Source organism: Heterodontus francisci, unplaced genomic scaffold (assembly GCF_036365525.1).
Source record: "Heterodontus francisci isolate sHetFra1 unplaced genomic scaffold, sHetFra1.hap1 HAP1_SCAFFOLD_374, whole genome shotgun sequence".
NCBI lineage: Eukaryota > Metazoa > Chordata > Chondrichthyes > Heterodontiformes > Heterodontidae > Heterodontus > Heterodontus francisci.
Genome location: NW_027140800.1, coordinates 253414 through 271538, shown reverse-complemented (window position 1 = coordinate 271538; position 18125 = coordinate 253414). Strand labels below are relative to the sequence as shown.

At 49.9% G+C, this 18125-nt stretch overlaps 1 protein-coding gene and 2 pseudogenes across 1 annotated transcript; all 3 read right to left on the bottom strand.

The window, feature by feature from the left end:
- Window positions 1-489: 489 nt before the first annotated feature.
- On the bottom strand, window positions 490-7188 carry LOC137361164 (zinc finger protein 239-like). Its single transcript, XM_068026098.1, has 4 exons — window positions 7115-7188; window positions 6022-6103; window positions 3243-3373; window positions 490-613 (listed from the first exon to the last, which is right to left on the bottom strand). The coding sequence occupies exons 1-4, from the start codon at window positions 7186-7188 to the stop codon at window positions 490-492; spliced, it is 411 nt and encodes a 136-aa protein (XP_067882199.1).
- Window positions 7189-9463: 2275 nt separating this feature from the next.
- On the bottom strand, window positions 9464-10296 carry LOC137361163 (zinc finger protein 239-like; annotated as a pseudogene).
- A 1100-nt stretch (window positions 10297-11396) lies between these two features.
- LOC137361162 (zinc finger protein 585A-like) lies at window positions 11397-18082 on the bottom strand (annotated as a pseudogene).
- Between the last annotated feature and the right edge of the window lie 43 nt (window positions 18083-18125).

Below are 18125 nucleotides of genomic sequence, written 5' to 3'. Positions count from 1 at the left end.
TGCATCTCCTACCAGACTCTGAGCAGGTGAATGGTCTCTCCCCAGAGTAAACTCACTGGTATATCAGCAGGTTGGATGACTGAGTGAATCACTTCCCACACTCTGAGCAGGTGAACGGTCTGTTCCCATTGTCAACTCACTGTTGCATCAGCAGTTAGGATGACTGAGTGATTCTCTTCCCACACTCTGAGCAGGTGAATGTTCTCTCCCCATTGTGAACTCTTTGTTGTTTCAGCAGGTAGGATGACTGACTGAATCTCCGACCAGACTCTGAGCAGGTGAATGGTCTCTCCCCAGTGTAAACTCAATGGTATATCAGCAGGTTGGATGACTGAGTGAATCCTTTCCCACACTCTGAGAGGGGAATGGTCTCTCCCCAGTTTGAACTCACTGGTGTATCAGCAGGGAGGATGACTGATTGAATCTCTTCCCATACTCTGAAAAGGTGAACGGTCTCTCCTCAGTGATAACTCACTGCTGTATCAGCTGCTAGGATGACTGAGTGAATCTCTGTCCACACTCAGAGCAGGTGAACGGTCTCTCCCCAGTGTGAACACACTTTTGTATCAGCAGGAAAGATGACTGAGTGAATTTCATTCCACACTCTGAGCAGCTGAATCGTCTCTCCCCAGGGTGAACTCACTGGTGTATCAGAAGGTAGGATGACTGAGTGAATCTCTTCCGACACTCTGAGGAGGTGCACGGTCTCTCCCCAGTGTAGACTCACTGGTATATCAGCAGGTTGGATGACTGAGTGAATCACTTCCCACACTCTGAGCAGATGAATGGTCTCTCCCCATAATGAACTCATTGTTGTTTCAGCAGGTAGGATGACTGTCTGAATCTCATCCAGACTCTGAGCAGGTGAATGGTCTCTCCCCAGTGTGAACTCACTGGTGCATCAGAAGGTAGGATGACTGAGTGAATCTCTTCCGACACTCTCAGCAGGTGAACGGTCTCTCCCCAGTGTGAACTCACTGGTGTATCAGCAGGTTGGATGTCTGAGTGAATCTCCTACCAGACTCTGCGCAGGTGAATTGTCTCTCCCCATTGTGAGCTCACTGTTGTTACAGCAGGTAGGATGACTGAGTAAATCCTTTCCCAAACTCTGAAAGGGGAATGGTCTCTTCCCAGTGTGAACTCACTGGTGAATCAGCAGGTAGGATGACTGACTGACCCTCTTCCGTACACTGAGCTGGTGAACAGTCTCTCCCTAATGTCAAATCACTGGTATATCAGCAGGTAGGATGACTGAGTGAATGTCGTCCCACACTATGAGCAGGTGAAAGGTCTCTCACCAGTATGAACTCACTTGTGTATCAGCAGGTAGGATGATTGAGTGAATCCCTTCCACACTCTGAAACGGTGAAAGGTCTCTCCCCAGTGATAACTCACAGGTGTATCAGCTGGTAGGATGACTGAGTGAATCTCTGTCCACACTCAGAGCAGGTGAACTGTCTCTCCCCAGGGTCAACTCACTGGTGTATCAGCAGGTGGGATAACTGAGTGAATCTCTTCCCACAATCTGAGCTGTTGAATGGTCTCTCGCCAGTCTCAACTCACTGTTCTATCAGCAGGTAGGATGACTGAGTGAATCTCCTCCCAGACTCTGAGCAGTTGAATGGTCTCTCCCCAGTATGAACACACTGGTGGAACAGCAGGCAGGATGACTGAGTGAGTCTCTTCCCACACTGTGAGCAGGTGAACGGTCTCTCCCCATTGTCAACTCACAGTTGTATCAGCAGTTTGGATGACTGAGTGAATCTCTTCCCACAATCTGAGGAGGTGAATGGTCTCTCGCCAGTCTCAACTCACTGTTCTATCAGCAGGTAGGATGACTGAGTGAATCTCCTCCTACACTCTGAGCAGGTGAATGGTGTCTCCCCAGTGTGAACTCACTGGTGTAACAGCAGGCAGGATGACTGAGTGAATCTCATCCAACAATCTGAGCAGGTGAATGGTCTCTCCCCAGTGTGAACTCACTGGTGCATCCGAAGGTAGGATGACTGAGTGAATCTCTTCCAACACTCTGAGCAGGTGAACGGTCTTTCCCCAGTGTAACCTCACTGGTTTATCAGCACGTTGGATGTCTGAGTGAAACTCCCACGAGACTCTGAGCAGGTGAATGGTCTCTCCCCAGTGTGAACTCACTGGTGTATCAGCAGGCAGGATGACTGAGTGAATCTCCTACCAGAGTCTGAGCAGGTGAATGGTCTCTCCCCAGTGTGAACTCACTGGTGTATCAGCAGGCAGGATGACTGAGTGAATCTCCTACCAGACTCTGAGCAGGTGAATGGTCTCTCCCCAGTGTGAACTCACTGGTGTATCAGCAGTTTGGATGACTGAGGGATTCTCTTCCCACACGCTGATCAGATGAATGGTCTCTCCCCAGTCTCAACTCACTGTTGTATCAGCAGCTTGATGACTGAGTGAACCTCTTCCCGTACACTGAGCTGGTGAACGGTCTCTCCCCAATGTGAAATCACTGGTATATCAGCAGGTCGGATGACTGAGTGAATCTCTTCCCACACTCTGAGCAGGTGAACGGTCTCTCCCCAGTGTGAACTCACTGGTGTATCAGCTGGGAGGATGACTGAGTGAATCTCTGTCCACAGTCAGAGCAGGTGAACTGTCTCTCCCCAGTGTGAACTCACTGGTGTATCAGCAGGTAGGATGACTGAGTGAATCATTTCCCACACCCTGAGCAGGTGAACGGTCTGTCCCCGTTGTGAACTCACTGGTGTATCAGCTGGTAGGATGACTGAGTGAATCTCTGTCCACAGTCAGAGCAGGTGAACTGTCTCTCCCCAGTGTGAACTCACTGGTGTAACAGCAGGCAGGATGACTGAGTGAATATCATCCAACAATCTGAGCAGGTGAATTTTCTCTACACTGTGTGAATTCACTGGTGTATCAGCAGGTAGGACGACTGAGTGAATCCCTTCCAACACTCTGAACAGGTGAACGGTCTCTCCCCAGTGTGAACTCACTGGTATATCAGCAGGTTGGATGACTGAGTGAATCTCTTCCCGCACTCTGAGCAGGTGAATGGTCTCTCCCCAGTGTGAACTCACTGTTGTTTCAGCAGGTAGGATGCCTGAGTGAATCTCCTACCAGACTCTGAGCAGGTGAATGGTCTCACCCCTGTGTGAACTCACTGGTGTATCAGCAGGCAGGATGACTGAGTGAATCCATTCACACAATCTGAACAGGTGAACGGTATCTCCCCAGTGCGAACTCACTGGTGTATCAGCTGGTAGGATGACTGAGTGAATCTCTGTCCACACTCAGTGGTGTTGAACGGTCTCTCCAGAGTGATAACTCGCTGGTGTATCAGCAGGTAGAATGACAGAGTGAATCTCTTTCCCAAACTCTGAGCAGGTGAAAGGTCTCTCCCCAGTGTGAACTCACTGGTGTATCAGCAGTTTGGATGACTGAGGGAATCTCTTCCCACACTCTGAGCAGGTGAATGGTCTCTCCCCATTGTGAACTCACTGGTGTATCAGCAGGCAGGATGACTGAGTGAATCCATTCACACAATCTGAACAGGTGAACGGTTTCTCCCCAGTGCGAACTCACTGGTGTATCAGCTGGTAGGATGACTGAGTGAATCTCTGTCCACACTCAGTGGTGGTGAACGGTCTCTCCAGAGTGTTAACTCACTGGTGTATCAGCAGGTAGGATGACAGAGTGAATCTCTTTCCCACACTCTGAGCAGGTGAAAGGTCTCTCCCCAGTGTGAACTCACTGGTGTATCAGCAGTTTGGATGACTGAGGGAATCTCCTCCCACACTCTGAGCAGATGAATGGTCTCTCCCCATTGTGAACTCACTGTTGTTTCAGCAGGTATGATGACCGAGTGAATCTCCTGCCAGACACTGAGCAGGTCAATGGTCTCTCCCCAGTGTGAACTCACTGGTGTATCAGCAGTTTGGATGACTGAGGGATTCTCTTCCCACACGCTGATCAGATGAATGGTCTCTCCCCAGTCTCAACTCACTGTTGTATCAGCAGGTAGGAGGACTGACTGAATCTCTTCCTACACTCTGAGCAGGTGATCGGTATCTCCGCAGTGTGAACTCACTGTTGTTTCAGCAGGTAGGATGACTGAGTGAATCTCCAGCCAGACGCTGAGCAGGTCAATGGTCTCTCACCAGTGTGAACTCACTGGTGTATCAGCAGTTTGGATGACTGAGGGATTCTCTTCCCACACGTTGATCAGATGAATGGTCTCTCCCCAGTCTCAACTCACTGTTGTATCAGCAGGTAGGATGACTGAGTGAATCTCTTCCTACACTCTGAGCAGGTGATCGGTATCTCCGCAGTGTGAACTCACTGTTGTTTCAGCAGGTAGGATGACTGAGGGAATCTCTTCCCACACTCTGAGCAGATGAATGGTCTCTCCCCATTGTGAACTCACTGTTGTTTCAGCAGGTATGATGACCGAGTGAATATCCTGCCAGACACTGAGCAGTTGAACGTTCTCTCCCCAGTGATAACTCACTGGTGTATCAGCTGGTGAGATGACTGAGTGAATCTCTTTCGCACACACTGAGCATTTGAAAGGTCTCTCCCCAGTGTGAACTCACTGGTGTATCAGCAGGTAGGATGACTGAGTGAATCCCTTCCCACACTCTGAACAGGTGAACGGTCTCTCCCCAGTGTGAACTCACTGGTTTATCAGCAGGCAGGATGACAGAGTGAATTTCTTTCCCACACTCTGATTTGGTTAATGGCTTCTCCCCAGTGTGAACTCACAAGTGTTTCAGCAGGCAGGATGACTGAGTGAATTCCTTCCCATAATCTGAACAGGGGAACGGTCTTTCCCCAGTGTTAACTCACTGGTGTATCAGCAGGTAGGATGACAGAGTGAATTTCTTTCCCACACTCTGAGCAGGTGAACGGTCTCTCCCCATTGTGAACTCACTGTAATTTCAGCAGGTAGGATGACTGAATGAATCTCCTACCAGACTCTGAGCAGGTGAATGTTCTCTCCCAAGTGTTAACTCACTGGTGTATCAGCAGGTAGGATGACTGAGTGAATCACATCGCACAATCTGAGCAGGTGAATGGACACTCCCCAGTGTGAACTCACTGGTGTATCAGCAGGTAGGATGACTGAGTAAATCCATTCCCACACTCGGAGCAGGGGAATGGTCTCTCCCCAGTGTGAACTCACTGGTGTATCAGCAGGAAGGATGACTGAGTGAATCCCTTCCCACACTCTGAACAGGTGAAAGGCCTCTCCCCAGTGTGAACTCACTGGTGTATCAGCTGGTAGGATGACTGAATGAATCTCTCTCCACACTCAGAGCAGGTGAACGGTCTCTCCCCAGTGTTGACTCACTGGTGTATCAGCAGGTAGGATGACAGAGTGAATCACTTTCCCACACTCTGAGCAGCTGTAATGTCTCTCCCCAGTGTGAACTCACTGGTGTATCAGCAGTTGGGATGACTGAGGGAATCTCTTCCCACACTCTGATCTGGTGAACGGTCTCTTCCAAGTGTGAACTCACTGGTGTATCAGCAGGCAAGATGACTGAGTGAGTCTCTTCCGACACTCTGAGCATATGAACGGTCTCTCCCCAGTGTGAACTCACTGGTATATCAGCAGGTTGCATGACTGAGTGAATCACCTCCGACACTCTGAGCAGCTGAACGGTCTCTCCCGATTGTGCACTCACTGTTGTTTCAGCAGTTAGGATGACTGAGTGAATCTCCTACCAGACTCTGAGCAGGTGAATGGTCTCTCCCCAGTGTGAACTCACTGGTGTATCAGAAGGTAGGATGACTGAATGAATCTCTTCTGACACTCAGAGCAGGTGAACGGTCTCTCGCCAGTGTGAACTCACTGGTGTATCAGCAAGTTGGATGACTGAGTGAATCCCTTCCCACACTCTGAACATTTGAACGTTCTCTCCCCAGTGATAACTCACTGGTATATCAGCTGGTAGGATGACTGAATGAATCTCTTCCCCACACTGTGAGCAGGTGAACGGTCTCTCCCCATTGTCAACTCACTTTTGTATCAGCAGGTAGGATGACCGAGTGAATCTTCTCCTGACAATGAGCAGATGAATGGTATCCCCCCGGTGTGAACTCACTGGTGCATCAGCAGGTAGGATGACTGAGTAAATCCATTCCCACACATGGATCAGGGGAATGGTCTCTCCCCAGTGTGAACTCACTGGTGTATCAGCAGGAAGGATGACTGAGTGAATCTCATCCCACACTATGAGCAGGTGAACGGTCTCTCCCTAGTGTGAAATCACTGGTGTATCAGCAGGTAGGATGACTGAGTTAATCCCTTCCCACACTCTGAACATTTGAACGTTCTCTCCCCAGTGATAACTCACTGGTATATCAGCTGGTGGGATTACTGAATGAATCTCTTCCCCACACTCTGAGCACGTGAAAGGTCTCTCCCCAGTGTGAACTCACTGGTGTATCAGCAGTTTGGATGACTGAGTGAATCTCTTCCCGCTCTCTGAGCAGTTGAATGGTCTCTCCCCAGTCTCAACTCACTGTTGTATGAGAAGGTAGGATGTCTGAGTGTATCCCTTCCCAAACTCTGAGCAGGTGAAAGGTCTCTCCCCAGTGTGAACTCAATGGTGTATTAGCAGGTAGGATGACTGAGTGAATCTCATCACACGCTCTGAGCAGGTGAACGGTCTCTCCCCAGTGTGAACTCACTGGTGTATCAGCAGGTAGGATGCCTGAGTGAATGTCTTCACAGACTCTGAGCAGGTGAACCGTCTCTCCCCAGTTTGAACTCACTGGTGTATCAGCAGGTAGGATAACTGAGTGAATCCCTTCTCACACTTTGAACAGGTGAACGGTCTCTCCCCAGTGATAACTCACTGGTGTATCAGCTGGTAGGCTGACTGAGTGAATCTCTTTCCCACACTCTGAGCATTTGAAAGGTCTTTCCCCAGTGTGAACTCACTGGTGTATCAGCAGTTTGGATGACTGAGGGTATCTCTTCCCACACTCTGAGCAGATGAATTGTCTCTCCACAGTTTCAACTCAATGTTGTATCAGCAGGTAGGATGACAGAGTGAATCTCTGTCCAAACTCTGAGCAGCTGAAAGGTCTCTCCCCAGTGCAAACTCACTGGTGCATCAGCAGTTTGGATGACTGAGGGAATCTCTTCCCACACTCTGAGCAGGTGAACGGTCTCTCCCCCATTCTCAACTCACTGTTTTATCAGCAGGTAGGATGACTGAGTGAATCTCTTCCCACACTCTGCGCAGGTGAATTGTCGCTCCCCATTGAGAACTCACTGTTGTTTCAGCAGTTATGATGCCCGAGAGAATCTCCTACAAGACACTGAGAAGGTGAATGGTCTCTCCCCAGTGTGAGCTCACAGGTGTATCAGTAGGTAGGATGACTGAGTAAATCCTTTCCCACACTCTGAGCAGGGGAATGGTCTCTCCCCAGTGTGAACGCACAGGTGTATCAGCAGTTTGGATGACTGAGTGAATCTCTTCCCACACTCTGATCAGATGAATGGTCTCTCCCCAGTCTCAACTCACTGTTGTATCAGCAGGTAGGATGACTGAGTGAATCACTTCCCAGACTTTGAGCAGGTGAACGGTCTCTCCCCATTGTCAACTCACTGTTGTATCAGCAGGTAGGATGCCTGAGTGAATCTTCTACCTGACTCTGAGCAGGTGAATGGTCTCTCCCCAGTTTGAACTCACTTGTGTATCAGCAGGCAGGATGACTGAGTGCATCCTTTCCCACAATCTGAACTGGTGAACGGTCTCTCCCAGTGTGAACTCATTGATGTATCAGCTGGTCGGATGACTGAGTGAATCTCTGTCCAAACTCTGAGCAGCTGAAAGGTCTCTCCCCAGTGTAAACTCACTTGTGTATCAGCAGTTTGGATGACTGAGTGAATCTCTTCCCACACTCTGATCAGATGAATGGTCTCTCCCCAGTCTCAACTCACTGTTGTATCAGCAGGTAGGATGACTGAGTGAATCACTTCCCAGACTTTGAGCAGGTGAACGGTCTCTCCCCAGTGTGAACTCAATGGTGAATCAGCAGTTCGGATGACTGAGTGAACCACTTCCCGCACAATGAGCAGGTGAACGGTCTCTCCCCAGTGATAACTCATTGGTGTATCAGCTGGAAGGATGACTGAGTGAATCTCTGTCCACACTCAGAGCAGGTGAATGGTCTCTCCCCAGTGTCAACCCACTGGTGTATCAGCAGGTAGGATGACAGAGTGCATCTCTTTCCCACACTCTGAGCCGGGTAAAGGTCTCTCCCCAGTGTGAATTCACTGTTGTATCAGCAGTTTGGATGACTGAGTGAATCTCTTCCTACACTCTGAGCAGGTGAATGGACTCTCCCCAGTGTGAACTCACTGTTGTTTCAGCAGGTAGGATGACTGAGTGATTCTCATCCCACACTCCGAGCAGGTGAACGGTCTCTCCCCTGTGTGAACTCACTGGTATATCAGCACGTTGCATGACTGAGTGAATCACTTCCGACACTCTGAGCAGGTGAACGGTCTCTCCCGATTGTGAACTCACGGTTGTTTCAGCAGTTAGGATGACTGAGTGAATCTCCTACCAGACTCTGAGCAGGTGAATGGTCTCTCCCCAGTGTGAACTCACTGGTGTATCAGAAGGTAGGATGACTGAGTGAATCTCTTCCGACACTCAGAGCAGGTGAACGGTCTCTCCCCAGTGTGAACTCACTGGTGTATCAGCAAGTTGGATGACTGAGTGAATCACTTCCCACACTGTGAGCAGGTGAACGGTCTCTCCCCATTGTCAACTCACTTTTGTATCAGCAGGGAGGATGACCGAGTTAATCTCCTCCTGACAATGAGCAGGTGAATGTTCTCCCCCGGTGTGAACTCACTGGTGTATCAGCAGGTAGGATGACTGAGTAAATCCTTTCCCACACTCGGAGCAGGGGAATGGTCTCTCCCCAGTGTGAACTGACTGGTGTATCAGCAGGAAGGATGACTGAGTGAATCTCATCCCACACTTTGAACAGGTGAACGGTCTGTCCCCAGTGATAACTCACTGGTGTATCAGCTGGTAGGTTGACTGAGTGAATCTCTTTCCCACACTCTGAGCATTTGAAAGGTCTGTCCCCAGTGTGAACTCACTGGTGTATCAGCAGTTTGGATGACTGATAGAATCTCTTCCCACACTCTGAGCAGATGAATTGTCTCTCCCCAGTCTCAGCTCACTGTTGTATCAGCCGGTAGGATGACAGAGTGAATCTCTTTCCCACACTCTGAGCAGCTGAAAGGTCTATCCACAGTATAAAATCACTAGTGTATCAGCAGTTTGGATGACTGAAGGAATCTCTTCCCACACTCTGAGCAGTTGAATGGTCTAACCCCAGTCTCAACTCATTGTTGTATCAGCAGGTAGGATGACTGAGTGAATCTCTTCCCTCACTCAGAGCAGGTGAACGGACTCTCCCCTGTGTGAGCTCACTGTTGTTTCAGCATGTAGGATGACTGAGTGATTCTCATCCCACACTCCGAGCAGGTGAACGGTCTCTCACCTGTGTGAACTCACTGGTATATCAGCAGGTTGCATGACTGAGTGAATCACTTCCGACACTCTGAGCAGGTGAACGGTCTCTCCCGATTGTGAACTCACTGTTGTTTCAGCAGTTAGGATGACTGAGTGAATCTCCTACCAGACTCTGAGCAGGTGAATGGTCTCTCCCCAGTGTGAAATCACTGGTGGATCAGAAGGTAGGATGACTGAGTGAATCTCTTCCGACACTCAGAGCAGGTGAACGGTCTCTCCCCAGTGTGAACTCACTGGTGTATCAGCAAGTTGGATGACTGAGTGAATCACTTCCCACACTGTGAGCAGGTGAACGGTCTCTCCCCATTGTCAACTCACTTTTGTATCAGCAGGTAGGATGACCGAGTGTATCTCCTCCTGACACTGTGAAGGTGAATGGTCCCCCCCGGTTTGAACTCACTGGTGTATCAGCAGGTAGGATGACTGAGTAATTCCTTTCCCACACTCGGAGCAGGGAAATGGTCTCTCCCCAGTGTGAACTCACTGGTGTATCAGCAGGAAGGATGACTGAGTGAATATCTTCCCACACTATGAACAGGTGAACGGTCTCTCCCCAGTGTGAAATCACTGGTCTATCAGCAAGTAGGATGACTGAGTGAATCCCTTCCCACACTCTGAACAGTTGAACGTTCTCTCCCCAGTGATAACTCACTGGTGTATCAGATGCTCGGATGACTGAGTGAATCTCTTTCCCGCACTCTGAGCAGGTGAAAGGTCTCTCCCCAGTGTGAACTCACTGGTGTATCAGCAGTTTGGATGTCTGAGTGAATCTCTTCCCGCACTCTGAGCAGTTGAATGGTCTCTCCCCATTCTCAACTCACTGTTGTATGAGAAGGTAGGATGTCTGAGTGAATCTCTTCCCAAACTCTGAGCAGGTGAATGGTCTCTCCCCAGTGTGAGCTCACAGGTGCATCAGCAGGTAGGATGACTGAGTGAATGTCTTCCCAGACTCTGAGCAGGAGAATGGTCTCTCCCCAGTGTGAACTCACTGGTGTATCAGCAGGTAGGATGACTGAGTGAATGTCTTCCCAGACTCTGAGCAGGTGAACGGTCTCTCCCCAGTTTGAACTCACTGGTGTATCAGCAGGTAGGATAACTGAGTGAATCTCTTCCCACACTTTGAACAGGTGTATGGACTCTCCCCAGTGATAACTCACTGGTGTATCAGCCGGTAGGATGACTGAGTCAATCTCTTTCCCACACTCTGAGCATTTGAAAGGTCTCTCCCCAGTGTGAACTCACTGGTGTATCAGCAGTTTGGATGACTGAGGGAATCTCTTCCCACACTCTGAAGAGATGAATTGTCTCTCCCCAGTCTCAACTCACTGTTGTATCAGCAGGTAGGATGACAGAGTGAATCTCTTTCCCACACTCTGAGCAGGTGAACGGACTCTCCCCTGTGTGAGCTCACTGGTGTATCAGAAGGTAGGATGACTGAGTGAATCTATTCCGACACTCTGAGCAGGTGAACGGTCTCTCCCCAGTGTGAACTCACTGGTATATCAGCAGGTTGGATGACTGTTTGAATTACTTCCCACACTCTGAGCAGGTGAACGGTCTCTCCCCATTGTCAACTCACTGTTGTATCAGCAGGTAGGATGCCTGAGTGAATCTCCAACCAGACTCTGAGCAGGTGAATGGTCTCTCCCCAGTGTGAAATCACTTGTGTATCAGCAGGCAGGAGTACTGAGTGAATCCCTTCCGACAATCTGAACAGTTGAACGGTCTCTCCCCAGTGTGAACTCACTGGTGTATCAGCTGGTCGGATGACTGAGTGAATCTCTGTCCAAACTCTGAGCAGCTGAAAGGTCTCTCCCCAGTGTAAACTCACTGGTGTATCAGCAGTTTGGCTGACTGAGCGAATCTCTTCCCACACTTTGAGCAGGTGAACGGTCTCTCCCCCATTGTCAACTCACTGTTTTATCAGCAGGTAGGATGACTGAGTGAATCTCTTCCCGCACTCTGCGCAGGTGAATGGTCGCTCCCCATTGAGAACTCACTGTTGTTTCAGCAGGTATGATGCCCGAGAGAATCTCCTACAAGACACTGAGAAGGTGAATGGTCTCTCCCCAGTGTGAGCTCACAGGTATATCAGCAGGTAGGATGACTGAGTGAATGTGTTCCCAGACTCTGAGCAGGTGAACGGTCTCTCCCCAGTTTGAACTCATTGGTGTATCAGCAGGTAGGAAGACAGAGTGAATCTCTTTCCCACACTCTGAGCAGGTGAAAGGTCTCTCCACAGTGTAAACTCACTAGTGTATCAGCAGTTTGGATGACTGAAGGAATCTCTTCCCACACTCTGAGCAGTTGAATGGTCTAACCCCAGTCTCAACTGACTGTTGTATCAGCAGGTAGGATGACTGAGTGAATCTCTTCCCACACTCAGAGCAGGTCAACGGACTCTCCCCTGTGTGAGCTCACTGGTGTATCAGCAGGTAGGATGACTGGGTGAATCCCTTCCCACTCTCTGAGCAGTTGAACGGTCTCTCTCCAGTGTGATCTCACTGGTGTATCAGAAGGTAGGATGACTGAGTGAATCTCCTCCGACACTCAGAGCAGGTGAACGGTCTCTCTCCAGTGTGCACTCACTGGTTAATCAAAAAGTTGGATGACTGAGTGAATCACTTCCCACACTGTGAGCAGGTGTACGGTCTCTCCCCATTGTCAACTCACTGGTGTATCAGCAGGTTGGATGACTGAGTAATTCCTTACCCACACTCGGAGCAGGGGAATGGTCTCTCCCCAGTCTCAACTCACTGGTGTATCAGCAGGAAGGATGACTGAGTGAATATCTTCCCACACTATTCGCAGGTGAACGGTCTCTCCCCAGTGTGAAATCACTGGTGTATCAGCAAGTGGGATGAATGAGTGAATCCCTTCCCACACTCTGAACAGTTGAACGTTCTCTCCCCAGTGATAACTCACTGGTGTATCAGATGGTCGGATGACTGAGTGAATCACTTTCCGCACTCTGAGCAGGTGAAAGGTCTCTCCCCAGTGTGAACTCACTGGTGTATCAGCAGTTTGGATGTCTGAGTGAATCTCTTCCCGCACTCTGAGCAGTTGAATGGTCTCTCCCCAGTCTCAACTCACTGTTGTATGAGAAGGTAGGATGTCTGAGTGAATCTCTTCCCAAACTATGAGCAGGTGAATGGTCTCTCCCCTGTGTGAACTCACTGGTGTATTAGCAGGTAGGATGACTGAGTGAATCTCATCCCACACTCTGTGCAGGTGAACGGTATCTCCCCTGTGTGAACTCACTGGTGTATCAGCTGGTCGGATGACTGTTTGAATTACTTCCCACACTCTGAGCAGGTGAACGGTCTCTCCCCATTGTCAACTCACTGTTGTATCAGCAGGTAGGATGCCTTGAGTGAATGTCCTACCAGACTCTGAGCAGGTGAATGGTCTCGCCCCAGTGTGAACTCACTAGTGTATCATCAGGCAGGATTACTGAGTGAATCCCTTCCCACAATCTGAACAGTTGAACGGTCTCTCCCCAGTGTGAACTCACTGGTGCATCAGCTGGTCGGATGACTGAGTGAATCACTGTCCAAACTCTGAGCAGCTGAAAGGTCTCTCCCCAGTGTAAACTCACTGGTGTATCAGCAGTTTGGCTGACTGAGGGAATCTCTTGCCACACTCTGAGCAGGTGTACTGTCTCACCCCCATTGTCAACTCACTGTTTTATCAGCAGGTAGGATGACTGAGTGAATCTCTTCCCACACTCTGCGCAGGTGAATGGTCGCTCCCCATTGAGAACTCACTGTTGTTTCAGCAGGTATGATGCCCGAGAGAATCTCCTACAAGACAATGAGAAGGTGAAAGGTCTCTCCCCAGTCTCAACTCACTGTTGTATCAGCAGGTCGGATGACTGAGTGAATCACGTCCCACACTCTGAGCAGGTAGTTGGTCTCTCCCCAGTGTGAACTCACTGGTGTATTAGCAGGTAGGATGACTGAGTGAATCTCATCCCACACTCACAGCAGGTGAACGGTCTCTCCCCAGTGTGAACTCACTGGTGTATCAGCAGTTTGGATGCCGAAGGGAATCTCTCCCCACACTCTGAACTGTTGAGTGGTCTCTTCACAGTCTCAACTCACTTTTGTATCGGCAGGTAGGATGACTGAGTGAATCTATTCCTGCACTCCGAGCAGGTGAATAGTCTCTCCCCAGAGTGAACTCACTGTTGTTTCAGCAGGTAGGATGACTGAGTGAATCTCATCCCACACTCTGAGCAGGTGAACGGTCTCTCCCCAGTGTAAACTCACTGGTGTATCAGAAGGTAGGATGACTGGGTGAATCACTTCCGACACTCTGATGATGTGAATGGTCTCTACCCAGTGTGAACTCACTGGTTTATCAGCAGGTAAGATGACTGAGTGAACCTCTTCCCGTACACTGAGAAGGTGAACGGTCTCTCCCCAGTGATAACTCACTGGTGTCTCAGCTGGTAGGATGACTAAGTGAATCTCTGTCCACACTCAGAGCAGGTGAACGGTATCTCCGCAGTGTCAACATCCTGGTGCATCAGCAGGTCGGATGACAGAGTGAATCTCTTTCCCACACTCTGAGCAGGTGAAAGGTCTCTCCCCAGTGTGAACTCACTGGTGTATCAGCAGGTAGGATGACTGAGTGAATAGCATCCCACACTCTGAGCAGGTGAACGGTCTCTCCCCAGTGTGAACTCACTGGTGTATCAGCAGGTAGGATGACTGAGTGAATCCCTTCCCACACTCTGCACAGGTGAACGGTCTCTGTCAAGTGTGAACTCACTGGTGTATCAGCAGGCAGGATGACTGACTGAATCTCATCCCACACTCCGAGCAGCTGAATGGTCTCTCCCCAGGGTGAACTCACTTGTGTATCATAAGGTATGATGACTGAGTGAATCTCTTCCTACACTCTGAGGAGGTGAACGGTCTCTCCACAGTGTGAACTCACTATTATATAAGCAGGTTGGATGACTGAGTGAACCACTTCCCGCACAATGAGCAGGTGAACGGTCTCTCCCCAATGATAACTCATTGTTGTATCACCTGGAAGGATGACAGAGTGAATCTCTTTCCCACACTCTGAGCAGGTGAACGGTCTCTCCCCAATGTGAACTCACTGGAGTATCAGCAGGTAGGATGACAGAGTGAATCTCTTTACCAGACTCTGAGCAGGTGAATGGTCTCTCCCCAGTGTGAACTCACTGGTGTATCAGCAGATAGGATGACAGAGTAAATCTAGGTCCCACACTCTGAGCAGGTGAACGGTCTCTCCCCAATGTCAACTCACTGGTGTATCAGCAGGTAGGATGACAGAGTGAATCTCTTTCCCACACTCTGAGCAGGTGAACGGTCTCTCCCCAGTGTGAACTCACTGGTGTATCAGCAGGCAGGATGACTGACTGAATCTCATCCCAAACTCTGAACAGGAGAATGATCTCTCCCCAGTGTGAACTCACTGGTGTATCAGAAGGTAGGATGACTGACTGAATCTCTTCCGACACTCTGAGCAGGTGAACGGTCACTCCCCAGTGTGAACTCACTGGTGTATCAGCAGGTAGTATGACTGAGTGAATCCCTTGCCACAATCTGAACAGGTGAACGGTCTCTCCGCAGTGTAAACATCCTGGTGCATCAGCAGGTCGGATGACAGAGTGAATCGCATCCCACACTCTGAGCAGGTGAACGGTCTCTCCCCAGTGTGAACTCACTGGTGTATCAGCAGGTAGGATGAATGAGTGAATCCCTTCCCACACTCTGAACAGGTGAACGGTCTCTGCCAGGTGTGAACTCACTGGTGTATCAGCAGGCAGGATGACTGAGTGAATCTCATCCCACGCAACGAGCAGCTGAATGGTCTCTCCCCAGGGTGAACTCACTGGTGTATCAGAAGGTATGATGACTGAGTGAATCTCTTCCGACACTCTGAGGAGGTGAACGGTCTCTCCACAGTGTGAACTCACTATTATATAAGCAGGTTGGATGACTGAGTGAATCACTTCCCACACTCTGAGCAGCTGAATGGACTCTCCCCAGTGTGAATTCACTGGTGTAGCAGCAGGTAGGATGACTGAGTGAATCCCTTCCCACACTCTGAACAGGTGAACGGTCTCTCCCCAGTTTGAACTCACTGGTGTATCAGAAGGTAGGATGACTGAGTGAATCTCTTCCGACACTCTGAGCAGGTGAACGGTCTCTCCCCAGTGTGTACTCACTGGTGCATCAGCAGGCAGGATGACTGAGTGAATCTCTTCCCACACTGTGCGCAGGTGAATGGTCTTTCCCCATTGAGAACTCACTTTTGATTCAGCAGGTATGATGCCCGAGAGAATCTCCTACAAGACACTGAGAAGGTGAATGGTCTCTCCCCAGTTTGAACTCACAGGTGTATCAGCATGTAGGATGACTGAGTAAATCCTTTCCCACACTCTGAGCAGGGGAATGGTCTCTCCCCAGTGTGAACTCACTGTTGTTTCAGCAGGTAGGATGACTGAGTGAATCACTTCCCGGACTCTAAGCAGGTGAACGGTCTCTCCCCACTGTGAACTCACTGGAGTATCAGCAGTTAGGATGACTGAGTGAACCACTTGCCGCACAATGAGCAGGTGAACGGTCTCTCCCCAGTGATAACTCATTGGTGTATCACCTGGAAGGATGACAGAGTGAATCTCTTTCCCACACTCTGAGCAGGTGAACGGTCTCTCCCCAATGTCAACTCACTTGTGTATCAGCAGGTAGGATGACAGAGTGAATCTCTTTCCCACACTCTGAGCAGGTGAACGGTCTCTCCCCAGTGTGTACTCACTGGTGTATCAGCAGGCAGGATGACTGAGTGAATCCCTTCCCGCACTCTGAACAGGTGAACGGTCTCTCCCCAGTGTGAACTCACTGGTGTATCAGCAGGCAGGATGACTGAGTGAATCTCATCCCACACTCTGAACAGGAGAATGATCTCTCCCCAGTGTGAACTCACTGGTGTATCAGAAGGTAGGATGACTCAGTGAATCACTTCCCACACTCTGAGCAGGTGAACGGAGTCTCCCCATTGTCAACTCACTGTTGTATCAGCAGGTATGATGCCTTAGTGAATCTCCTACCAGACTCGGAGCAGGTGAATGGTCTCTCCCCACTGTGAACTCACTGGTGTATCAGCAGGCAGTATGATAGAGTGAATCCCTTGCCACAATCTGAACAGGTGTACGGTCTCTCCCCAGTGTGAACTGAGTGGTGTATCAGCTGGTAGGATGACTGAGTGAATCTCTGTCCACAATCAGAGCAGGTGAACGGTCTCTCCCCAGTGTTAGCTCACTGGTGTATCAGCAGGTCGGATGACAGAGTGAATCACGTCCCACACTCTGAGCAGGTGAATGGTCTCTCCCCAGTCTCAACTCACTGTTGTATCAGCAGGTCGGATGACAGAGTGAATCACGTCCCACACTCTGAGCAGGTGAATGGTCTCTCCCCAGTGTGAACTCACTGGTGTACTAGCAGGTGGAATGACTGAGAGAATCTCATCCCACACTCTGAGCAGGTGAAAGGTCTCTCCCCTGTGTGAACTCACTTGTGTATCAGCAGGTAGGGTGACTGAGTGAATCTCTTCCCAGACTCTGAGCAGGTGAACGGTCTCTCCCCAGTGTGAACTCACTGGTTTATTAGCAGGTAGGATGACTGAGTGAATCCCTTCCCACACTCTGAGCAGGTGAACGGTCTCTCCCCAGTGTTAACTCACTGGTGTAACAGCAGGCAGAATGACTGAGTGAATGTCATCCCACACTCTGAGAAGGTGAACGGTCTCTCCCCTGTGCGAACTCACTGGTGTATCAGCAGGTTGGATGACTGAGTGAATCACTTCCCACACTCTGAGCAGGTGAATGGTCTCTCCCCAGTCTCAATTCACTGTTTTATCAGCGGGTAGGATGACTGAGTGAATCTCTTCCTACACTCTGAGCAGTTGAATGGTCTCTTCCCAGTCTCAATTCACTGTTTTATCTGCGGGTAGGATGACTGAGTGATTCTCTTCCTGCACTCTGAGCAGGTGAATGGACTCTCCCCAGTGTGAACTCACTGTTGTTTCAGCATGTTGGATGTCTGAGTGAATCTCCTCCAACACTGAGCAGGTGAACGGTCTCTCCCCTGTGTGAGCTCACTGGTGTATCAGCAGGCAGGATGACTGAGTGAATCCCTTCCCACACTCTGAACAGGTGAACGGTCTCTCCCCAGTGTGAACTCACTGGTGTATCAGCAGGCAGGATGACTGAGTGAATCTCATCCCACACTCTGAGCAGGTGAACGGTCTCTCCCCAGTGTGAACTCACTGGTGTATCAGCTGGTAGGATGACTGAGTGAATCACTTCCCACACTCTGAGCAGGTGAACGGACTCTCCCCATTGTCAACTCACTGTTGTATCAGCAGGTATGATGTCTGAGTGAATCTCCTACCAGACTCGGAGCAGGTGAATGGTCTCTCCCCAGTGTGAACTCACTGGTGTATCGGCAGGTGGTATGACTGAGTGAATCCATTCACACAATCTGAACAGGTGAACGGTCTCTCACCATTGTGAAC

Bases quoted from the DNA above. Each gene is read 5' to 3' on its own strand.
- LOC137361164 (XM_068026098.1), bottom strand. From the start codon at position 7,188: ATGGGGGAGAGACCGTTCACCTGCTCAGAGTGTGGGAAGAGATTCCCT. The intron at 6,104-7,114 runs GTGAGTTTGCAC...CTGATGCACCAG, and splicing joins TCCAAACTGCTGATGCACCA to TGAGTTCACACCGGGGGGAT. The intron at 3,374-6,021 runs GTGAGTTGACAA...TCACCTGCTCAG, and splicing joins TCCTACCTGCTGATACAAAA to AGTTTGGGAAAGAGATTCAC.